The sequence below is a fragment of the Cololabis saira genome, chromosome 7 (genome assembly GCF_033807715.1).
Source record: "Cololabis saira isolate AMF1-May2022 chromosome 7, fColSai1.1, whole genome shotgun sequence".
Taxonomy (NCBI): Eukaryota; Metazoa; Chordata; class Actinopteri; order Beloniformes; family Belonidae; genus Cololabis; species Cololabis saira.
The window spans coordinates 20,290,693-20,316,653 of record NC_084593.1 but is presented as its reverse complement, the minus strand read 5'-3'; the positions used below and the strand labels follow the sequence as shown (position 1 = coordinate 20,316,653).

The 25,961-nt window shown below is 39.0% G+C and overlaps 1 protein-coding gene across 1 annotated transcript; it reads right to left on the bottom strand.

The window, feature by feature from the left end:
- Positions 1-19,100: 19,100 nt before the first annotated feature.
- On the bottom strand, positions 19,101-24,711 carry mchr2b (melanin concentrating hormone receptor 2b). Its single transcript, XM_061726206.1, has 2 exons — positions 24,077-24,711; positions 19,101-21,215 (listed from the first exon to the last, which is right to left on the bottom strand). Exons 1-2 carry the CDS (start codon positions 24,484-24,486, stop codon positions 20,576-20,578), a joined length of 1,050 nt encoding a protein of 349 aa, XP_061582190.1. The 5' UTR covers positions 24,487-24,711; the 3' UTR covers positions 19,101-20,575.
- Positions 24,712-25,961: the final 1,250 nt, after the last annotated feature.

Below are 25,961 nucleotides of genomic sequence, written 5' to 3'. Positions count from 1 at the left end.
AGCCAATTTTTGCAAACAGCATGTTTCTCTTTCTCTGGTCATGTTTGATACTGCATGTTTTTTCTTTTAACATATTTCATTTCATTTTCATTTTCATTTTTATTTATTCCATATCATGGAAATAGTTCACATATGTTCCATTCCATGATGGAAATATATATATACATATAAGTTCAGACTCAACAAAATTAATTGATCAAGTTATCCAAATTATCATCATCCATCTGGACTTTTTGATCTTCAAAAAAAGGTGATTTCATGATGTTGGCAAAGTTTATTCTTTTACTTTATTTATGATTAAACATGTGCAGGAAAGAAGAACAATCACAATCTCTTTTTGTCCAATTTGAGTCTTTTTCATCTGGCCGACCAAGAAAAATCTATCTATGTACTGGTCTCATGGATCCTGTTGAGGTCCTGACGGACGTCTTAAAGAGACAACTCAGAGTGGAGCGTACATATTATCACCTGGTGGCCGACATGGGAGCCTTTGTGGACAGAGCCTGGAGAACTGAAACTTGAACTTTGTTGATGATTTCTGAGGTAATGTTTTAATTGTGACTTGCCCTTTGGCATATTTAAAAAAAGGTACCTTTAAAACCAAACCTTCTCCTTCTCCTGTTTCAGGTCGGTGCGGTCTGCCGGAGTTCTTCCAGGTAAGATGCCGGGAACCAGTCCATCATGGGACAAATGAGAAAAGACAACCGTTCTCACTTAAACCGACTTCTACAGGCTAAGCAAGCACAAGGAACAAAGTTTTCCAATGAAAAAAAAAAAAAGATGATACGAGACAATTCTGGTAAAGTTGAACAATATATTATTTTCCCAGATGGATGATGTCAACAAGTGATGCAAGTGATTGCAATGATGCTTTGATTACAACAGCTGTGAAAGACTGAGTTTCGGAGGAACAATGGATAGAGGAGCTCCACTTTATCAACAAATGTAATAAAAAAAAGAAATAAAACGTGTCAAGATTCGTATATTTATCATTTTATAGTGTGTAATACCCTTCAATAATTCAAAAGGTCTGGAGGGATTTTAAAAAGCGAAGGCGCAGGCTCCTGATGGACACGTGTCGTCCCTGACCACTGAGGGGGCGCCATCAACATCTGATTGATTAAATGCTGCCTTTACCACACGGGAAATGGATTACTCTGGCAAACTTTTTGTGACACACTGTGGTGCAGAACTACAGTCACAAATGTCACTAGAGACTTGGGGTGCAAAAAAAAAAGAAAAAGTAGAAGAGTAATGTTATCTTTGTACACCATCGCGCTGCAGTGAAAATGTCTGCTGTAATCAGATTAATCTGTTTTTCCGAGCTTTTTGCTCAGTGTGACGGAGCTGCGCGCACTCCCACCCTGCAGCGCACCTCCACTACACTCCCACTACCGTGTTTATTTATAGTTATTGAAACTCATCCATCCTCATCAATTTTCTCACGTTTTTGTTGCACATCCAGTTGAGCACACCCGGTCATGCTTTCTTTTTTTTTATTGAGAAGAAGTTATATACAAACAACATCAGACAAGTGTTCCAATATATATGTAACAAAAAAATAAATCAGAAGTAGGGAGAATGACACATAAACGAGTGAATAAATAAAACATGAAAAAGAAAAAAAAACACCCAGTCTCGCTTGGGTTTAGTCAAGCAAACATTTTCACGTCATTTGCCTCGGAAAAGGTGTGCTTTACTCTGGTCTGGTTAATGCTAACTTTGTACCATCATGCAGTTAAAGGTATAGTCTGTATTAAAAAACATTTATTGTTATACTGGGTGAAATGGTCCTTCCATCCTGAGAGTAGCCAGTGAATAATGTGTTCAGAAAAAGGAAAGAAAAAAATCCGACCTCTCTGACAGCTTTAATCCTGTAAAAACTCTGACCAATCTGTTTTTTGCGCACCGAATGGCACGGATTGGTCAGAGGACCAGAGGATTGGCAGGGGGGAAAATAACCAATCAGATGCCTTCATTTTAAGTCCCGCCCACGCCCCCCTCTGTCCCATGCGCGCACTCGTCACGTCTTTCCGGCAAATCTTGCCGGAAAATGGGGGGGTGGGCATAGAGGAGTTGCCACTTTCAAATCTTGCTAGCTCTCAAATATTACAGACTATACCTTTAAAATGTCTTCTGTGATAAGATGAATCAGTATTTCAGAACTTTTTGGGGAGGAATTGGACCCCGTGCTCGAGACTACAAACAAAAAGGACTATAAAGTAATTTAACAGCAGTCCTAAAGCGATGTGCTATGATGGTACGGGGTTGTATCCGTGCCCTTGGAATAGGTCATTCCCATTTCTGAGATGGCCACATTAATACAGAAAAAAGAACAATGAGATTTTAGAGTAACATGCGCTTCTTTCAAGATTATATCTTTTCAAAGGATGGATCTTTCATCCATTTTTCAACAAAAAATGTGAAAAAATATTCTGAACTCATGATTAAGGCAATGCCCAGAAGTGTTAAAGGACATATTAGCAGTAATACAAAGTGGTAAACATAATTTTAAAATGTGTTGCACACCTGAAATGCAATAGTGGATGTGTATTAAAAAATGAAATGAAGTTGGCAAGAAAATAAGAAAAAAAAGAAAATATCTTGAGCTCACACAGGCTGCAAAGAAATAAAAATCAAGCTAAATATAAGAAAGATTTCATAGGAAATACATTTCTGCATGAAGAGCAAATGAGAGTAAAGATGATGGGGAAAAAGTTGCTTTCTTCTCACTGGATTGCGTTTCTATGACTAATTCACAAACAGTAAGGACATTGAAAAACATAAACCCACAAAATAGCAGGAAAGAAATTGTGAATGTGGAGGTAGTAAATCATCGGAACATGCATAGAGCTCAAGATCAGAATGGTGGAGCAAAACATTACACCGTAACTTTACTGCATGCACAAACATATGACTGATAGTGATGGTAAAACTAGTGTGAATGGACAAATGACAGACTCACATTGAGGTTGTTTTTTTCTTTTGGATCATGTTGCAACCCCAGGGGATAGAACAAATAGGCAAAAAAGCACTTGTGTTGTAAAAGGGTGCTTGAGGCTCGCTCCAGTTATTAAAAAGTCCTATTCTAAAAAGACTTAGGGGTAAATCCACAAAGAACAGATTGCGCCCGCAAATAGCGCTGTGAATTGCGCCGCATTTGCGCCCGCAATTTGCCCCGCCTTAAGGTCCTATTCACAAAAGATTTTGCTCTAATGATATACCAGCGCAAACACGCCCATAAAGTTTTGGAGCTGAGTGCAATTTGCCCTTGTCTGAGTAAGTGAGCGGAGCTGTTTCCAGTGTTCTCAATTTCTCCATGATATTTCAGCACACAGATTGGTCCATAATGAAAACTGCAGAAATAAAAAATAAAGCGAGTGAAAATAAAACGCCGTGAGGCGCAAGGGCGCAATTTCCACTGGGAACAGGGGGGACATGCCCCCCCACTTTTCAAACTCATGCTTTTGTCTCCCCCCCCGTTTTTTTTTTTTTTTACAGTTTAAGAACTAACGGTAGGCTCAGCCTGTAAATCCTCAAGACACTGTGCGAAGAGCCCCCTTCCCTCTCCTCCCTCCTCCCTCAGTGCCGTTCAAGGCTGATTTATGGTTCCGCGTTAAATCGACGCAGAGCATACGGCTAAGGTTACGCGGCGACGCGCACCGTACAGTGCGCGTCGCCGCATCTTTCAGGCCCTTTTTGTGCGCAAGCAAGCTTTATAGATGAGGTCCCAGATCAGGATCTAACGGTAATTCATGTTCTGTGTTTTGCTACACACACCTACAGGTCAGCTGTTAAACACACACATTCTAGATTAATATGTTTATATGGTGGAATTGTTTGTAATAAAGCAGCCCCTACTGTATGGATGAATCCTGAGCTCCGTCCTGTTATTTTTATTTTTAAATCCGAGATAAGTCCACAACCCCACTTGATCTGACTGTGTACAGTCATGTCTGACTGTAGATTTCACCCTTAATATCATTCAGTATCACACAGGCTTGAATGATATTGAAGAGAGAGAGAAACAGAGACAGAGCGGGACGGGAGTGAGGAGTGATTTCTTTTGTTTTTGTTTTTTGCACAATAGTTGTCCTTATCTCTTTGATTTACTGTGACCGGAAAAAGTCGGATAAACCATTCAGAAAAAGATCGCTAACTAGTGGCCGCGGGGGGTACTGCACCGCGACCAAACGGAGAGACGGAGAAGTCAGAAGGGTTCAGCACGGCGTCACGGCTGCGGCGTGTGCTCTGCGTTGGTGTGACGCAGAAGCATATTTCAGCCTTTAGACGCTCTCTTTTTGTGTCATTTGCACCGGCAAAAGCCGCGCAATCCTTTTGTGGATTTACCCCTTAATGTATGTTAAAGTTAAACATAGCCAGTGCAAAGCCTCACGTTTTGAATACTGTGTGCATCCTATGTATGAAGAAAGGAAATTATATTCTTGCATGCCAAAGGAATCCCACCCCCTTGTGTGTGCATCAGAGTCCAAACTCCTTTTTCAGTGTTGTAGTCTGGAACAAATAAACCTTCTGATTTTCCTCCTCTGAATAATGTTCTCAGTTTTAATTTTAAATTGTTTGGTTTTTATCTAATCAGTGCTTGAGGGTCTCCAAGATTGCTTTATTTATTTAAACCGTTGGCTATATGGAAGCAATAACGAAATCAGTGTCTGGAATTAATTTGTAGAATTTGATGTTTCAAGTTTTAATTGGTTTATATACTTGTTTTTTTTCTTGTTTCTACATTTTATTGGGGGTATTTCTGTATGTGTGCATCTCTTTTCTATTCAATTTTGTAAGTCTGTATATTAATTAAGACTGCAGTCATAATCAGACACGGCACCAAGATTTTATTAGCCCAGAGTCATCTTGTGTGGGCCTCATCATTTCAGAAGTCAATTTCATTCATAAAGCTTCCACTTATTACAAGAGTACACTTGGGCACGCCAACAAATAAACAAATGAACTTAAAACCAAATAAATTCAAGCACATAATGAATTGTGCATCCATTCATTCAATCAAAACAGTGAAATTTCCAGTCCGTTAAAAATACTCCATTTTATTAGGGGGATTTTCTGTGGACAAGGGGGGGGGGGGGGGGGGGGGGGGGGGGGTTGGCTAGATTTACATAACTTGGGAGTCAGTGCCACGCTCTGCTGCTGATTCATTGCATAGCATGACAAAAACATACCTCTCTTTCCCAGGGAAAATGTAATAGAAATGTTCAAATGTTCAGGTTTTTCCACCGTGAATGGTGCAATGAGCACAATAAGAAGCAGCTTTTCCTATTAATACCCATCTGCCTCTGTGTTGACAAGACAATGGGATGAGTCAAGTTTGTCTTGTTTTGATGGAGTTTCATACCAGCAATTCATGCTCATGTTTCCCTTGTCATTATTTCCACAGAGACTGAATTTCTCAAAGCCGCCCTGCACTCTTATAGCACAAACACAAGTATAACACAAGTCTTTTTGTGTGTTTATATGTTAATGTAAATAATATGAGATTTGGAAATGTTCCTTCTCAGAGTTACTCAGGATGTGGTCTACAACATCCAAAACAATCCGTCTGGCCCAAAGCTCAAAAATGCCGCCTTGACTAGCATGAGCTTCTCTCTGCTAAACTAGAGTTACCATGCAACCTATCTTTATTTAAAATATCTATATTTATTTAAAATGTGTGTTATGATCCTGGATGCATTGGGTTTTGGTTTTCTTGTGCTCTTTTCTTTACAACTTCTGTGGATGTTGTCATTACTCTGTTTGTATATGGGGGATTAGATTTTTTTTTATTATTATCATTATTAAGCGTTCATGTTTCCCAAAGAAAAGAAAGAACATTTTAATTAATCTGATCAATGGTAATGGTCTGTATTTTACCTTCTGTATTTTAAATGAGCTTTGGCTCACAGAATATAGCAGTTTTTGGATCTTATTCCCCTTTTGCTTCTTTTTTTCCCTGACATTGAGAACTCAGCGTTCAGGAAATATTACTGAGCTATTGAGCAGAATCAAGCCTGTTTTTTAATGCTGTGACGCCTGAAGGCCTGAAGATCACAGGCATCCACTATTGATTTCTGAAATATCCAGCTCCAGAATCTTTTCATGATGTCATGAACTGTAGATGATGAGATATTCAAAGTCTTTGCAATTTTGCTGATAAGCATTACTTACTATTTTCAGTATTTGTAGTCATAATAGTTTTAGATTGGTGAACACCTGCTCATCTTTACTTCTGAGAGATTGCATCTGTAGACCCACACTATCATCTACAATGTACACTTCTGACACAGTTCTGATTTGGCAAAGATCTGAATTTGTTCGTTCACAGTCATACTGTAGTAGCAAGTGTCTTGCCCGTGTTTGTATTAATGTGACAGTCCTAATGTGACGGCACATATGTACTACAGATACCTGTCATTTCTATCAACAGCAGAAACAGTTGCATTTGTGAGTTGATTAAGGCAGGATACGAACAGTTCAGAGCAGAATCGACACAGGTTTTATTGGTGACATTTAGGTCCAAAGGATAGGAAATGCTGAAGCTACTAAGAAGTTAAATATGCATATTTTTGTGGAGTATGTCATGATTTTCAGTGTCAGAAGACTGTCTAGATCAATTATGCTGAACTCATACCTTCAGATGGATGAATGCCTAAGAGGAATTAAATAATTCAGTCATCATCCAGTGAGTTAGTGCACTTACATGCTAACTTATTATGACAAAGATATTGATACTCATGGTTGTATTTGTATGTATGTATACTCATATATATACATATATATGTATATATGTATTTATATATATACACATATACATGTGTGTGTGTATGTGTCACCACGGACAGCTCCTCATAGAGAATATTCAATCAATCAAATTCTAAAAAAGAAAACAACTTTATTTCAGATTCCAGTTGAAAGTTTGAGAGCTCTCATGCAGCTGGACCACAAAAACGCTTGACAGAACAAATAAACTGTCAGCCTTGCAGAGGCACAGATTTTATGCTTTTCCATTGTTGCTGAATTGCAGGAGCACTGTTATTTTTTTTATGATTTTCATGTCAGTGATCCTTTTCCATTCACACAATGTGCTCTTCTTATGAATGAAGCATCAGGAGGTCAGTGAGTTTCCTGCAGAGGAAGACTCAAACAGTGCATAACACATTCCTTTTTATGTGAGCGAGAATGAAACCTTTTTCCTCTCGCCGACTCTCCCAAAGAGGACCTGGCTTTATTGACTTGATTTGTACTACATCCCACCCGCTGTTGTTGTTTGTGTGTTCTTCCCCTGGTGGTCTTTCTGCTACTGCAGGTGTGGTTTGCTGGGGGGGGGGGGGGGCTGCACGTGTGGATTATTACCTTCCTGCAGTACAGCTACCCAGACCATCTCTCTGTTCTTGGCCAGTTATTCTGTTCCCCTCATGGGGTACCCGGCAGGCCACCGCACAAGCTAAGTTAAAGAAGAATTCTGTGGCTGCGATCAATCTCTGTGTGCCTTCGGATTGACCAGCACCCGTCGGTCCTGTCTGTCACTGACGGGTTTTGGGATTCTGCACAGCTCCAGCCTGTTTGGAAAATCTATTAACTTGCCTTTCATTTGTACATTACCAATAACTGGAATAGATTTAATGAACCTAAAGGTCCTAAGATCAAATTAGACACTGTTTATAATGTGCAGTGATGTAATGATGAAGTGATGGATCCACATTAAGAATCTTTCTTATTTGCTCCTGTTTGCTCTGTAAGAAACGGCCTTAAGCTTCCATGATTAATCCTTAGTTCATGCAGAAATTACACAAGACCCTGTTTCAAAACAGGGGTTCTATAGTTTAAAGATTTAGTTTTATGTTCCAGAGTGGGGGCAACCTGAACATACAGGCTTTGCTTTGTCAGTGTAGATTCATTTTCAGCACCGCCTGGAGGAAAGTGGTTATGAGTACAAGGCTACTCATTAGGTCAAATGAGTGGAGGGCATGTCTTAACTATTAGGTTTATGTCTCTAATTCAGAGTGCAAATTGCTTCCAGTGTCAATTATTGTTACACATAATTAAGCACATTCCTTTAACATGAGCCTGTTGTGTTTTATAGCAACTGGAAAAAGATGACCATAAATCTCCTCTGAGGGCATTTTTAATTCAGGACACCATAGACGGAGCTTATTATTTCCCTTTCTTTAAAGAAAATCAATTTAATGTTCGCACTTGACGGTAAAATCTCATTTCATGAAGTAATTTTAGCACAAAAATAGGAGTAAATAGCTATATTGTATTAAGAGCCCAGCATATGTTAATACTGTTTGTCAGTGATTAAAGTGTAAATTGATGAGCCATTTAGATTTATTTTCAGTATCAAGGTACAGAATGCTCAGGAGTGCGATCTGTTGTTGTAAACCTCTTTTTGGATTAACGCATTGATTATTACTTATTGATTCAGCCTATTAAACTGAATGTGAAAGTGAAAATAAATAAGGATTTTTTTACCGCCCTTGTCCAAGTCAAAGCTATTTAAGAACATGTTAGATTTATTGGTGTTTCATCTGAGTTAGAGCCTCAGATGAAACACCGCAAATTAGATACGACGCAGTCGGTATCTAGTGTCAATGGTGCCTGTCCGAGTCAGATTTTAGGATATCCAATCTGATCCTCATTGCAAGTGATCGGATCTAAGCTGCAGGACGTTCTCTGATCCATGTGGTTCACTTTAGCCTACATGCCAAGAACAAATGTAAACAAGCTGAAATGGAGGATTGTGAAATGGATGCTGAACACAATAATACCGGATGATCGTCTGATTATGTGGTAAATGTGAACATACAACCCGTTGGGAAAGGATCATGCCATCAGGTCAGTTTGTAGCGTTGCTGAACTGAAATCTGTCCAGCTGAAGCAACCTGAGGTCATAACGCTGTCCCTACGGGCTCCCACCGGAGCCATTAGATACAATAGGCGCATCTCTTCCTTTGCCACTCTTCATGACAGACCAGTCTGTCTGTAAATCTGTACTCATCAGATTACATGTCCTTTTCCGTCGCTCCAGAGTTCAATCTTTGCTTCCTAGAAAACCAAAGCAAGTTTTGCTTGATTCGATTAGAGTTATTTTATTTTTTTTAGATTTATTTTATTTGTCCTGTAGGGAGATTTGTCTTCACTGGCTGGCTGATCAGAGGCTTTCCTAAAGGTAGACAGCTATTTAATCCCAATACATTGAATTCTTTTTGCATTATGTGCGTGGACCCTCATCAGTAAACGTTAATGTCGATTCTACTGTTGATTGACTTCAATTGGATTTCACCAGACATCTAGGAGATCTCCAGTAGAATCATTACACGGTTCACTAATATGTTTGCAGGTTTAAAAGAGTGTTGGACAGTTTTCTAATGCATTTCTAGAAGCCTAACTAATTGTAAACATCGAATCAAGAAAAAAAAATCGAATTAAATGATCAAATAATTTAGGCAGAACTTTTTACAAAGAGCCAACTCTCCTCCAGCATCACAGTGAAACATACTTGGAGCGTTCTTCAGTTGAGTGTCACAGGAAGCTTAAAGAAGGCTGAAACACATTAAGACAGTAGTGAAGTCAGCCTTTTATCAGCAAATGGATGGATCTGTGAGGGATCACATGGACATGGAGCAGGGGATTGTGGGAAGGGTACTGGGTCTACCGGTGATTACTGAAGGTAAGATAGATTTATTTTTTTATTTTATTGATACAAATGTATTCAATTTTTAAGTTTTAAGTTTTTAAATTGACTGAAAACCAATGACAAACAGAAGTGAAAAATATTATTTTAGAACTATTTGGTATCTTTATGTAACTACAAATCAGAGCTGACAAAAATAATGTGGAACTCCTCAAAGTTCAGTTCTGGGGCCTCTGTTGTTTAACATCTTTATGCTCCCACTCACATTATGAAAAAACAAAACAAAAACCAAATGTGTTACCATAACTACGCAGATGACACAAATCTATTTAACCATCCCACCAGGAGACAATAATCCAATTCAAACATTGATAAATGCATTGATCAAATTAGTATATAACAATGTTCATCAGTTAAATGAAGACAAAAAGAAATAATAGTCTTTGGAGTCAAGGGAGTAAGATTAATAGACAGCACTCAGCTTCAAGCAGTAAAGCTAAAAACAAATAGCCAAGCCAGAAATCGGGGGGTGGTTTTGGACTCAGACCTGAATTTTAACAGCCACATTAAGACAGTACTGAAGTCAGGTTATTATCACTTAAAGAACATGTCAAGGATTAATGGACTGATGTCTGAAGAAGGACTTGGAAAAATGAATCCATGGTGTTATCTTCCATAGACTGTAACGCTGTTCTCACAGGTCCCCCCAAAAAATCCATCAAACAGCTGCAATTAGTCCAGAACGCTGCTGCCCGAGTCCTCACTAAGACCAAGAGTGGATCATATAGCTCCAGTACTTAGATCTTTATACTGACTTCCTGTCTCTCCCAGAATAGATTTTAAAATCCTGCTGTTGGTTCATAAATCTCTGAATGTTCTGGGGCCAAAGCACATCTCTGAACCCCTAGTCAACTATGAACCAACCAGAACCCTCAGGTCGTCAGGGTCACACCGACCTTCTGTACCCAGAGTTGGAACCAAACACGTTGAGGCAGAGTTCAGCTTTAATACTTCTCACCTGTGGAACAAACTCCCAGAATGCATCATGGCCGCTGAAACTCTCAATTGCTTTAAGTCAAGGTTGAAAACCTTTTTTATTTCCTGCAGCATTTCAGTAATCTCCCATAATGCACTGCAACCTTTATTTCTTGCATTTCATTTGTTTAATTATTTTTTACCTATATCTGTCTAGCCTATGTTTAATTTTTACTTTTAAATTATTTAGCTTTTTAATGAATTCAAGAAATATATTTTAATGTAAAACACTATGAATTGTTTTGTACATGGATGATAAATGAACTTGCCGTGCCTCAAACAAAGGAAAAAAAAAACCTGATGCCATACATATTAAAAATAATGCAAATATTCTACCTCCTTAAAACTGAATATAAACAACATTTTATCATCAAGAAGAACGCAGGTAAAGAAAGTTTGCATAATCAGGGTGTGTGATTTTTCAACAAACATTAACAAAAAGGTGCCATAGTGCTCTAGAATAATAACAATGATAATGAATTATTATGAGAAAAAATAAGAATATATAAAATGTTATAGATATGAATGATTATATAAATTATATAACGTTCTTTTAATCTAATAATTTCATGGGAAAAATAACTTGAGAAGAGTTGTGGGTTTAAATTTACATACTTGTTTTAATTATGCAAAATTAACCAACACCATATGCACTTATTATTTTTTCAATTTTTTTTGGTTTTCAAATTTTAAATTATATAATATAGGTAAATTAAAAAAAAAATTACATTAAAGGCTGATATAAAACAATGTTATGTGCATTTTTTTCTAATTATGCAATGCATGTTGCATTATGAGGGGCGTCTTCCCCTAACACCCTGGTGTGGAAGAGGAATTCATCCCCAGCAAGACAATAAGCCTAAACAAGCATCAGAGCTATCTAAAGTTTAAGGAGCAGCAACAAGTGTTGCCCACATGGCCTTCCGTCAGCAGTCACAAGACTTCATCCCCTCTGAACATTTTTTAGAACAAATGTGAGAAGGAAAAAAAGCTGAATAACATCACAAGACTGTCTCTTGGATGAGCTAAAAGAGAGCTGGAATGTGTGCTTTCAGATTGTAGAGAGGTGGTAGAAAAGCGACAGAAGTGTGTGAGCTGATAAAAAGGAAACAATACAGATTACTGAGTGGGTTTTTACAGACCCAGAGCAGCATCGCTGAGGCAGAAGCTCAGTGGAAAATCTGATTAGCCACTGATCGCATGTAATCTTGGGTTTTAAGCCGTCTCCGCACTGATGGAGATAAACCTGGAAGCAAATCATTTCTGTCATTGTGGGCACTAAACCACTGTTTTCACACTATAATTCCAAGATTTTTGACACCATAGCTTAGGCAGAGGAAACAGCGCTTTCTAAATACACAGGACTCACACAGATGAGCTGACACAGTACGGCCACTTCCTCTGCCGGCGAAGTTGGTGGTCTTTTACAACAACCCAGCACAACATCCCTGCCGAGGCTGCGACTCCGCAGGGACGTGGCGCCGTGATATCTGCCGAGTTTACTGATTTGGATACATTTTGGCGTCAATGCACGGATGTTTGCCCGGAAAAAACCGGAAGAAGCAGCCAGACTTTACAGTAAAAAACAATATGAAAGTACTTGGACAGCATTTCAAATGTAAACACACTTTATTGTTGATGTTTGACACAAGTCTTAAAGTCGGTTTGACTTCTAACATTTGCATAAAAACTTATATTTATGAATTCATTTTAAATACTTTGACAGTTAAATTGTTAACTTGGTCAAAGCTGCTTCAAACATCTGATTACATTTTATGTTTTTTAAATTCTGTGAGCTCAAGGGTCGAAAGGTTACTCTTGTACTGTTAATCCCTCAGCGTTCCCTCATATTGAAGTTGTACTCAGCCAGTGACTCAGTGTACTCAAGACTCAATGTTCCCCATCACCTTAAAGCACTTCCAGATAACCTTTGCCCCGACACCCAGAGTCTCAGAGCACATCTGATTCATATTCATTTACAGGCAAAGCCTGGTTGAGGCTTCTGCAGCGTGCACTTCTGCTACGGCAACATATCCCATCTTTTAATCATGATGGTGTACTTTAGCTTTCAGTGCTCGCCTCCCTACATCCTTTCACACTGCTACTTTACACTTTCTTTTGCTGCTGCTGTACATGTGGTATAATTAAATCTCTCCTTTCACCTCAGTATTGAGGAATAGGTTTAAGCTGTCAACTGCAGGGAAGAACCAGAACAAGCACTTACATTGTAAGCATGCATTCACAGGTTTTCTGTTGGGGTTGTCAGACTGAACTGCAGAGGTGGAAGATACTGTATGCTTTTATTGTTTGTTGGTTCACATATCAATGGTTCTTTGTAGGAAAATAGTTTGTGTCTTTGAATACTTTTCTTGTTAATTTCTACGAAATCTGGGGTTTTTGTGGAACTGTACAAGACTTCCTATACATGAACATTCATATCATGAAAATCTGGAAACTGATAGGCGATATAACCAACATTTAATTAGCGTAATATCCAGGCCTTTAGGCATCAGCTCATTAAACCCAGACTTCAATCCTTGGTAAAGTCCCTGGAACTGACTTATGGGGCGATTCTGGAAACCACTGTCGATGAACAGTTGATTCATGAGTGCACAAACGTAAGTTAAAGTCCCTGACACACACAAAATACACATACAGAGCCCCAGAATGCCAGGGTTTGATCATAGGGGGTATCTCAACTTTTTATCAACACGTAGTTCAAAAGCCAGCATGTGAAGTGCACTAATGTGCGTGGCATGTCCAACTTGTGCATCTGTGAAGGCACCATTAATGCTGACAGATGGTCTTTTTCCACAGATAATCTTGTAAATGTTTGCAAAGACAATGCCACACCACATCCCGTGCATATTAAGATTGCAGAGATTTTCATGCGATTCGCTTATATTTTCCTAAATATAGCCAACTTTCATGCTGTTTTTATGTTCACAGGACAGTTCTTCTATCAGCGTAACTGTGAAAACCCTGTGGTCTTGAAGCATTTGTAGCAAGTCAATGTTTCATTTCGAGTTCCCCATTTCTAACCCTAGAGGACAACCAACCAACAGCCTGCACGCAATAATCCTCTTTAATATTTCAGCGGCAGAGCAGAAAATTTGTCTGACGTTCATCTTTTATGATTTCACCGTGGTATTTCTTCTCCAGTTTGCCGGATCTGAGAAATGAGTTTAAAGAGCCATTATATCTGATTTCTGTTGAGGTGAGAGTGATCTGTTTAACTGAGACAGCAGTGTGTACGAGAGGCATGGAGAGAATCCTGTGATTTATGGTCTTGTCTACATCGTGAAAGGATGTCCGTGTGTGTTATCAAATTAAAGCTGGAATGTGTTTTTGGCGCAGAGCAGGTGCTGCTCATACCCGTGCATGTGAAGAGGAGGGGACGGTGACGTTTAAATGCTGAATAATGACCTCTAAACCCCTACGTTGTTGAGTAAGGATGTTAAGATGTTAGGATGGGCAGATTCCCATCTATCTATCAGCTTAAGCTGCCTCTTTTGCAGAACTCAAACTAATGTTTCTTGCAGGAAGATATATACATTTAAATGCATATTTTGTCTTATCCATCAGCTGCCAAGACCTTACATCATGTATGCGTGATGACTTCTGGAGAGTTCTGTTTAATTCAGAGATAAATCAGATTTGGCCGTCGGCGTCAATCATATTTAGTTTTTCTCCCAGACTGGGATTGTGAGTGTACGCCGCTGATCCTCCGGTGCCAGTTTAATTAAGTTTGACGCTACATTATATTCTGACAGGATTTAAAAGATTTGACATTTTGAACTACTTGTAATCATTTATTTTTTAATTCTATGAAGTATTGAACGAGACACTTAATAACACTCATGTCAGTAAAGCCAACAGACAGTTAGGCAGACCGGAGAGAAGAGCGAGCAGCTGGAATGCCTCTGACTTGCCTTACAAGACTTTTAATACACACTAATTAATCATGTTAAATCTCTGTTAGCGGCTTTTCTCTGTTTACAGCCCTAAAATTACCATAAACCGTTTGTAAATTACTGCTTTTCCTTCAAGCCACACGTGAATATGTTTTGTTCCAACTTCTTTCCCGCGATTAATCTTCAATGTGCTTTATTTCCTCAAAGGGAAAATAGAATCACATGTTTTCTGTGAATTGATTTTCCTTTCATAAGCTTGTGTCTTGGCTTCTGTAACAATTTTGTTCAACAACCTTTGATCAAGTTCTATCAAAGATCCCCAACTCCTTAAAAATAATTCTTAAAATTGTCACAACCACTTAAAAGGAAATATAATTCAGTGTGCGAAATCCTTGCCAGCATCAATTTGCAACTGTTTACAAAGAATCAAACTAAAAACAATGTTGGGTTCTTATCCAGGGTTTTGTTGGTGAATTGTCTCGGTGAATGAAACCAAAGCCGTCAGCGTTCATTGTCTTCAAAGACAAAAGCACCGGCTCAGATAACCCACAACATCAGACTCGCCAAGGCAAATAGACTTTCACAATCTGACAGCAGTTGTTGTTTTCAGGCAGTACTTTTATAATGCCAGCTGCCTGCTGGAGGCGTAACAAGAGCAACAGCCGAAAGGAAGAAAATAAAACAAAACAGAAGAACAAAAATACAAATACATTTTTTTTTTTTTTTTGGTTTAGCGGAAGAAAAAAAAATGCTGCAGTTCCTGCACTGAGGTCACGTAGGAAATCAGTAAAAGCAGGGACTGAACGATATCAGTTATTCAATATCCAGTTTACATACACAGTATAGCTCATGGACTTTCTAAGTCATCACATGTAAATCCAACTGTAGTTATATAATATAACAATTGATATGAATCAAAATACCACATGAAGGACACCAGAGGCAGGAACTGACTCCACACAAGCCCACTTAAACCAGTTATACATAAATGTACAGCCTGGACGTCAGATGTCACTTAACGAACGTAACTCAGTTACCACAAGTTACGTATTTAAGCGTAACTAAGCTCATGTTAGCCTATGATGCTTATCTCACACTAATTGAATATGTCCTTATTTCAGATGTTGTCGTGGTAGTAACATCTGAAACAAGAACTTCCAGAGCCAAAAGGGTCGACCACCAGAAATCTGGATCCACCAGTTCTGCCGAGCACCGACACTCTCATTTCTGGATAGAGGCCAATGCACAACAGAGAAAAGTTGCAGTTCATCTACTGACCACTGGGGGCTAGTCCCAAAAGTGAAAACATATTTACAGATTCAAAAAACGGTTTTGCTCTCCATAGCTGGATTTCACACATGTAAAGCAATAAATGTATGTATGATTAAGTGTTTAGACTTTTGATCGTTGTCCAGCTAGGCCAGGGGTGTCCAAAGTCAGTCACTGAGGGCCGCAGTCCTGCAGTTTTTACAACCTGATAGGTTGAGTTTTTAGATGTTTCCCTACTTCAACACACCATGATACAATTATCAGACCTGGATGATGAGCTGATGATGACCTTTAATTAGAACCAGGTGTGTTGATGCAAGGCAACATCTAAAATATGCAGGACTGCAGCCCTCGAGGACAAATGGCAAATGGCTAATCTTCACTGCTTCGTCAAACAGTTTGTGCCAACCCTGTTATGATAATTTCTTATTTTGGTTTTATGTTTAGAATGGCTTATTTAGTGAATGGGAATGTCATGGGATTCCTGGATGGCAAGGGGAGGGGGTTGGGAGTGGTGTACGTGCTTTGTGTTTTGTTGCTGCTGTTGTTTTTGTTTTGTGTGTTTTTTTTTGTTTTTTTTTGGCTCTCTGCATTTGGATCCATTATTTGGGGGGGGTGTGGAGTGGGTTGGTGGGAGTGGGAGGGTGTGGGAAGGAAAGGGGAAGAAGCATCTGAGCAGGTGGTTTTTTGTTGTGTTTCTTTTTTTCTTTCTCTCCCTGGACTGTGGGGACGCTTCTCTATATATATCAATGAAAAATAAATAAAAAGTTGATCACAAAAAAAAAAAAAAAAATCTTATTTTGCCCCCAACACTAAATCTAAAACAGGATGTTCCACTGAAGTCATTCGCTCCTGCAGTATGGATCAGCTGAAGGAGCTGGTAACCATGCCTAACTTTGATTGGCATAAAGTCGGCGTATCCCAATTGTTTTGCCCATTTGTTTCATGGTGTCAAACTCAGTGAAGATGCTAAGTGTATATTGGGGCAAAAGTGATTACATCTAGTTGTTACTCGAGTTGTTTTTATTTTCCGCACAGTAAATACATTTATTTCTGTTGAAATTATCTTACTTTCGAAAATGCTGTGAAAATCAGATGTTGGCCCTTTGGGGAAACCAACAAACAGATGCTAAGACCTCTATAACTGAAGGCCCAAACCTATTTCCTGAAAATTCGACTGGGCTTGAATTTACTTTAAAAATGTGCTACATAAGGGGGCCCCGGATAGGTCAGATGGTCGCCCTCGTGCAGGCAGCGCAGGCTCAAATCCCAGCCTGGGACTCTTTGCTGAATGTCTTTCCCTTCTCTCAACCACAATGTCCCATCTAGCCAATTTCAAAATAAAAGTCACTAGAGCCACAAAAAATTTTTTTTTTCAAAATGTGCTTTTTATGAACATAATGGAGACATTAAACATAAATGGGAAATTCAGTTGTACAAAAGTCAGCTCACCACCTATGTTTAAACTAAAATAAGATAACCAGTGTTAGGAAGAACTGTGATGATTTATATAGCTGTTGTCACAAGAGGACACTTTGAAGTTGGTACATGCTGGAGGAAGTAGATATATGATTAACACTTGAAAATGAAATACAGCTTTTCATCTCCTGTGATTGTTTTCTTTCTAACCATGATTGCAGTCATTCCCAAACCTAAAACAAGTGTAACCAACTGCAATCAATACAGAAAACATCTAGTGGTCTTAAGTTGCACTTTTGATGAAAGCCTGCTCTTGGGCTGCCATCAACCATACCATATCAAGAAACTTTCTTTTCTGTTATTATTCAAGATGATGAGGTTTAGAGAATACTCTCTTTGCCAATTTTGGCACTATATCAGAACATATAAATTGTGTTTGATGTAAAGGAATTACTGGTAAACCACAGTATCTGTAACATCTTTAAGAACTGTAGGCCTTAACCTGGGAAATTAATCCAGATGACCGCACAGTGATAATATCAGGGGTTATCTTTGGTTTGGACTTGGAAATTGAATCCATTTGCACTTCCAATGCATCACATACTACTGTTTTGTCAAGAGCCATTGGAATTTCTTAAAAGTCTCTCTGAGATAACTAGAAAAGGGATGTATGTGATTACGCTCCATTATTGTGGCACGCAATTTCTCAGAATTCTCCAGACCAGCATTTGTGGACACAGAGTTAGAAGTAATTGTTCGTAATAAGCAGTATTATGTTCTTGTTATTGGTGTTCTGATTGTGGAGCTGACTTTGAATGAGCTGACATCAAAGATCATTGAGAAAATTGCACTTTTCACATGCCAACGCAAGTGTCACCCAATGAAAACATGCATAGGGCAGGGTAGCTTCAAATAACCCAGCTGAAAGAGTGTTTCATGGTTCTACATAGAAACTATCTACATTTGTCATGTACATAATTAGTGTTTATAACAGTTCCAGTCTATTTTCACCTCTGCTTCTAATAAGAAAAGTTTACAAGATTGCTTTTATACAGCAAATTCATCATCCAAGATTTTTGAGATTGAAATACTAAAAAATATTTTCTCTCCCGATCTTTTTTCTTCCTTTTTTCCCTCTCGTGTGTTTGTCCTGAGGTGCAACACTGAATCATGTGAGTTGAGACAGGGTCAAATTATGCAAGCCATTTGAACACTTTAACCAATTTAGCCAATATTGGTCAGTGAAGTGAGGTCCCGCTGCTCGATTCTCCCAGCTGGTTCAGCAGGCAGCACAGAGGAGGGCTGTATGGTGGGATGACGCACTTCCAGGTGAGGACGTGCAGAGGCGATCAGAGCCACAATGCCTCACATTTAACGCCTGAGTGTCATCGCAAACACTGAAACGCTTCACGAGAGCAAACACAAAAACATGTGTTTTAGACAAGAGATGTCTAAGCCTCCAACACCTTGACTTAAAAAAAGAGCTCACTTTGATTTTATAAACCGGTAAACATTGTTTACATAATCACTAATTCAAGAGAAATTAGTTTTCTCTTAGTTTGATTACTGATAATGAGTAATTAATGAGTTTGTGCTGCTTAGAGTTAATCTTTAACACATTTTCAGTCACTCTTTTCCATTAGCCATCACTAATGATTCATTAATCCTGTATACACTTTTCTGCTCTCTAATAACTCATCCTTAACTCATAAAGTTGCACCGGAGTCAAACTTATTCACCTGATGTATTCTTCTCAACCTGCTAAAACATTCTCACTGATTCCACAGATAATTCAAACCTGTTCCATATTTTCACTCACATTTTTATTATGCACGTAACATGACACTGAAATGATTTCACGTTCTACGCAGTCTCTGCTGCCACTGCAGCTATCACTGTTTGTCTTCTGACTCGTTTGAGGACAACAAAAAAGGTTCTTCATCACAAAAATATACATCAGAGCAAAAATCAGAGGAAGATATCAAATACATCTACACCACAAATTGAGACAACAAATCACTGCGCCCATACACGATATCCATGTCTAGATATCCATATATATATATATATGAGTGTGTGTGTGTGTGTGTGTGTGTGTTCGTTTACGTGCGTTTTCATGCCTCTTGAGACTTGATGCTCAATTTGTAGACACCACAGCCCATCAAGTTTAAAGACTGGGATAAATAGAGGGAAAATGAGCACATGAATATCCTGTAGTAACAAGTCCATGGAGATGGTGATCGCAGGAATAAAAACCCAACAGTCTGAGCGATCGTTGCTCATCTATATCCTGAAGAGGCGATGGCTGTAACACTGTCCCTGAGTGTTTCAGGCTGCAATGTCCCGTACAGTAAGTGTCCAGCGCCAAAAAACAAACCGAGGTGAGGGCCAGACACTCCAGATAAATAAAAAATATTTGTCTTTAAACACATTTATAGCAGTCAAGTTCCATCAGACAGTAACTGAACGACGTTCAAGTAGTCTGCAGTCTCCACAGATACATTACTTTGACTGAGCTGTCAGAGGACAAGGGAAATCCTTTTCCTCCTCCTCCTCCTCCTCTGATGATGATGATGATTGTTATTTGTTAGATTTGTTTCCAAGTGTGTACAGACATTCCCAAAGGTTTAAAAGTGCTATTTGACAGGTGATACAAATGTTATTGTGTAATTTACTCAGGATTTATACACAGTTTTTCAAAACATGACTTGACAACTATAACTCTGATTACTTTTTATAACTACATACTTATCCACTGATTCCAAAGCTGGAAAAGCCTGAAAAGTGCGTTTAAAACATTTACAGCTGCCATTTTGCCAAATAAAACTGTTCCTAACTTATCCATTTTGCCTCAGTAAAGCCACCACTCTTCAGGCCACTGGTTACAAATCAAAAGCCCATATAAAGGATTCTTTATGAGATTACTGATAATAGTCTTGCTGGAGATGATATCTGTTCAGACAGAAGACGCCAGAATGTGTACTGGAAAAAAACATCCCATCAAATGACTGATACAGCTATGCAGATAAATTAACTCCATCATGCACTGAACATATTGATCTCTGTTATGTCAGATCCCTGCCGGCATGTAGCATAGACCCACACCAGCTGGATCTTATTACTTTCTTAAATTGTGTGTAGTATTGGTTTGCGGCTCACTTACATAACAAAGCTGGAGAACATACTGTGACTTCACGGGCAATGCCACTCATTTGAGCCACCTGACTTTGAGGTAGCCAACCAAACATTAACATGTGCTCTGTATGTACAAAACGAATAGTTGTCTCTGGGATTAGATGGCTGTGATGCGGCCGTTGGGGTCATTTGTCGTGCTGGAGCCGTCGGTTTTGACCACAGTGAACTTGGACGAGTGCTGGGAGCTGTGCAGCACGGTCCGTCGGCAGATGCGCTCGCGGTAATTCTGGGCGAAGATGAGCAGCATGAGCGGGTTGATGCAGCTGTGGGAGTAGCTGAGGCAAATGCTGATGTTGTAGATGTAGACGAACGCGATAGTCGGCGTGTTGTTGCTCAGGTTGATCACCTGGATGACGTGGTAGGGCGACCAGCAGATGAGGAACAGGGCGATGACCATCAGGACCATCTTGGTGGCTCTTTTAGCCCACACGGACTGCTTCCGTTTGACCCGGCGGATGGAGCTGAAGACATGATAGAGGGTGAGGGAGTAGAAGGTGCTGATGATGATGAGGGGGATGATGAAGCCGAGGATAGACTGGTAGAGGGTGTACCAGTACATGTCCTCGGGTCCGTCCAGGTACATCATGCATATTTCCAAATGCTGCTTGCGAACAACCATGGCGTACATCATGACCGGTACGGTGAGGAGGAAGCTGCCCAGCCAGACCAGCATGTTGATGATGATGGTCATCTGGACCGTCCTCCTCTCTGAGCTGGGATGCACAATAGCTATGTACCTGCGAGGGCAAATGTAGGGTTTTAGAGCTTGACTGCAGACTAAAGCAACCGTGATAAAAGCAGCTTTGCTCAAGTACATGTTTAAAAAGATCTGTCTGTCTCCAAAAGAGCCTATTTTAATATTGGAAGGATGATGATGGAGTCAAGTACATTGTGACAGATTCACTCATTTATAAGCTACAGTCCTGAATGACTAGGCTGAATCATTTAGGTCCATTCAGCGAGTGTGTTTCATCCTGAAAAGCAGAAACTGAATCACTTTGTCATTATTTTTCCTGATAAGTTAAGAGGATAACACATTTCCAGTTGTTGTTCGCATGTTGCGTGTTACTCGCAGCTAGGAATGGGCGATATTTTACCGTCACGATATACCGTCAAAAACATTCCTCACGATAAGAATTTGTCATGTCGCGGTAAAAACGATAAATTCCCGTTGATGATGTTTTTGTGTAAAGCTGATTTTTGGAAGGAAGGAAGGAAGGAAGGAAGGAAGGAAGGAAGGAAGGAAGGAAGGAAGGAAGGAAGGAAGGAAGGAAGGAAGGAAAGGGGAGAAGGAAGGGAGAAAAGAGGAAGGGAAGAAGGAAGGAAAGAGCAGGAGGAAAGGAGGAAGGAAGGGAAAAAAGAAGGAAGGAAGGAAAGAAAGAAAGAAAGAAAGAAAGAAAGAAAGAAAGAAAGAAAGAAAGAAAGAAAGAAAGAAAGAAAGAAAGAAAGAAAGAAAGAAAGAAAGAAAGAAAGAAAGAAAGAAAGAAAGAAAGAAAGATAAATTCCCGTTGATGACAAACATGGCGGATCTGAGAGCGAGATAGATTCATAGTTAAAAAGGTGGAGTTGAATTGGTATTTTTTTTATCGTCATTTTTATCATTATCGGGATAAATGCCAGAAATAATCGTGATACATTTTTTAGTCCATACCGCCCATCCCTACTCGCAGCTGATCTGTCCACTGCCAATACTGACATCCTTGCAATTTTCTGTGGGCCGCTATACTCAATATGAATGATCTTATCCATTGACAGCTCAGTCCTCTGACCACCAACAAGAGGAACTGTAATCAGCCCGAAGCTCAATGAACTGACTATAACTGTGAGGCTGGACTCAAAGTCACAGAACAGCTGTTTGAGCCCACAAAAAGTGATTATCAGTCCATCTCATTTGCATTATATCCTTTAAAAAGTACACTAAGGAAAACGTGCATCGCAAAACGTGATCAACCAGTGAGGCTGCAAAAAGCTGTGTCTGTTACATCCAGATATTTAGCAGATGTCCATTTGTTTCGCACTTTATAGCACGTAGAGGGAGACTGTGACTAAAGTCTGTACTCTCAAAGTCAAATAACACCATTAAATGTGATTTAGTCTTTTTATAGCTCCTGGCTATGGTGGAAACCTCTCATCACAATAGTTTCATTTGATTTGGAGAACAAATAACACACTTATTTAGCTGTGTGAAAAGAGTTTTACTCTTCCGTCCCCTGAAACACTTTTTTGTGTTCTTTCTAATCTATGGGAAACATCTTGTACTTTATATCTGTTGTCCGCCATGATTAAATTGATCTATTTTGAACATCAGATAACTGTCTACAAAGTAAATATCTCTTCTAAATGAGATGGAGCTGAGTTTGAGGAGGCTGTTTGTCCTTTGTTCGGTATTTCCTACACTTTTGTGCCTTAAACCCGTTTACAGAGATTGAGGATCACTGAGCTGTGAGTGGCTTTTATGTCGAGGCTCTTTGCTCCAGAACAGACCTCTAAAATCGTTATGACTACAATGAAAGTAGAAAGTCCACTGCTGGCGAAGTAATGGGGCTTTTGAAGGTGTGTTTCTGAAACACCTCTTCACTACAACACCGTTAGCTGGTTCAATGATCCTCCAAATGTAGCCTATATGTGGATTTTTAGCTTTAGGGTGACTAATGCTTTAGATGTTCTCCTCAAATGGGTTTAAACTGGTGAGAAGGGCTCACTTAACTGTTGGATGTGTTCAGATCAAAAACAAGATACTTTATACTTATGATTATTTACGTTGGGAACATTGTGTCTCATGGGCTTTTTATGCATGCCAGTATGACCTTGCTCTGTGTTTCTCCTTTAAAATGATCACACCCTTAGTTCCATGTGCTGATAACGGGGTACAATTATTATTCTGTTTTGTGAAGTTTTAAAATCACATGAATGTCATTGATAACATCATTTTTTTAAACCTCACGTCTCCTGTTATCTATTATGCTTTTACACTGCACAAACTCAAAATCTTAATAAGAATATTTGTCTTATTTCTAGTTAAAATGTTTAATTTTTAATAAAAAAAATCTCATTACACTTAAAACAAGACTCATCACTGGTAAAAACAACAATTTTCACCTGTTTCAAGTAGGTTTTCACTTAAAATAAGTAGAAAAATCTGCCAGTGGAAAAGATTTTTTTGCTTGTAATGAGAAGATAAATCTTGTCCCACATTTTAACTAGAACTTTGACATTTTAACTAGAAATAAGAGAAATATTCTTGTTAAGATTTTGAGTTTTTGCAGTGTAAAAGCATAATAGATAACAGGAGGTTTAAAAAAAATCATGTTATCAATGACTTTCAATTCATGTGATTTTAAAACTTTACAAAACACTTATTTTAAGTGAAAATTTACTTGAAAAAGGTGAAAATTGTCAAATAACAAGTTATTTTTCTGGTAATGACTCTTGTTTTAAGTGTAATGAGATTTTCTGACTAAAAATGAGACATTTTAACTAAAAATAAAACAAATATTCCTGGTAAAATTTTGAGTTTTTGCAGTGTACCCAATTTTACACAGAATTGTGTCTAAAGTAAAGTTGATTCCATTGAGTGGCATCAGCGCAGACGACTCACCGGTCAATGCACAGCACGGTGACGATTCCCACCGTGGTGAACTGGTTGCTCACATCCACCACCACCACCGCCTTGCACATAAAGTTGCCGAAAACCCACTGTCTGTCTCTGACCAGCTGGTGGATGTTAAAAGGCATCACAAGCAAGAACAGCATGTCTGCGAAGGCCAAGTTGAGCACGTAGATGTCTGAGACCATTTTCTTCTTGCAGGCGGCCACCGCGTAGATAACCAGTCCATTGGCGATGACTCCAACCGTGCACAGGATCCCGTAAATGGAGGGGAAGATGTGCATGAAGGTGGTGATGTCGATGGGGCTGTAAGGTGGAGAAGTGGAGGGCTGGCATAGCTTCTCGCTAAAGTTGTAAGTTTGGTTGTCTTTGCAGAATACGTCCGTGTCATTCATGTTCATATCCTCGCCTCGGTGCGGGTGTGGAGGAAGTGCGCACCGGTGCGCGTCTCCAGCGGCGTCTGCGCTCCAAACTTTCTCCAGCAAACTTGCGCGTCTCCTCTTCCGTGCTTGCAGCCAGCCAGGGTCCTCCTCAAGGCGGTTTAATATAGATTTATTTGCAAGAGAAAAGTGTAAAGTTAGGCTGAGTGCATGAGCAATGATGCGCCCTCGAAAACCATCCTCTAAGCAAACTGTGATCTGACTGTTTACTTTGCGCATCTGGCTGCTTTGGCAAACAGTTTACGAACCTCAGCGACACTGTAGTTCCCTCCCTTCAAAGATCATTTGCTGATTTGTTTATCTTGACGATGAATAAAAAGTTTTACACTCCCATTTTTTTTTCTTGTAGACTTCAAGTATTGACATCTCATCTAAATTAAGGAGAGGAGTAAAAAAGCATCCGTTTTAACTCTAAGAATCCTCATGTAGAATACTTTATTGTGAAAGTGATGAAAAATCATTGTGTTTTATGAGAAATAAACGAGGGGAAAAGCTTTGTGTTTTAGAAAATTAGAACAACCTTCAACTTTATATATACTTCTATCAAAATACCTTTAAACATATTTAGGTAGTAAAAAGATGAACCAAATAAAAAAATGCTTTTTTTTACAGATTTGATCTGAAACATGTCTTCTCTCGTTATTCTCTGTAAAGTATGATTGCTGTCAGCTTGAAGAGGCTCTTCAGGAGTATATGTTTTCAATGGCAAATGTAATTTGAAGACTGCTCTGCAAGCCTCATATCAAACATGTTATTTTCTTTGGAGCCTTGTTCCGATACCACAGGGAGAAGCTTTGAAGGACATGAGCTGTTCTGATTAAAGTGGAGGATGACTGCTGGGATCTCACCCTAGGTCAGCATGTATATACGTATAGACCTTTTACACACTGACCAGCAGGTCCTGCTTGTTTAACCCCCACCACACATCTTACCCCTGCTACGACTGTGATGTTAAAACTCAGCTTCAACTTAGAATTTAAACTACTCATTTAAATTTTATGATCTTTATTTCCACCACCACATTCCTTCATTATCTTATGTATATACACTGGACTCATAACATTGGGATTGGTTTGTTTTCAGAAGCATTCTTCTTTTTTCATTTGCAATTATTTTATCAAAAGATATAAAACAGGTTTTATTCTAAATGCATAGTCAACATATCTATATGTATGTATGGATGGATGCATAGATAGATAGATAGATAGATAGATAGATAGATAGATAGATAGATAGATAGATAGATAGATAGATAGATAGATAGATAGATAGATAGATAGATAGATAGATAGATAGATAGATAGATAGATAGATAGATAGATAGATAGATAGATAGATAGATAGATAGATAGATAGATAGCACACACATAATCAAAAATTCTTGAGAAAGTTCTTTCCAACTCTGTTGCAGAACTTCCTATAAATATGTTATGTGA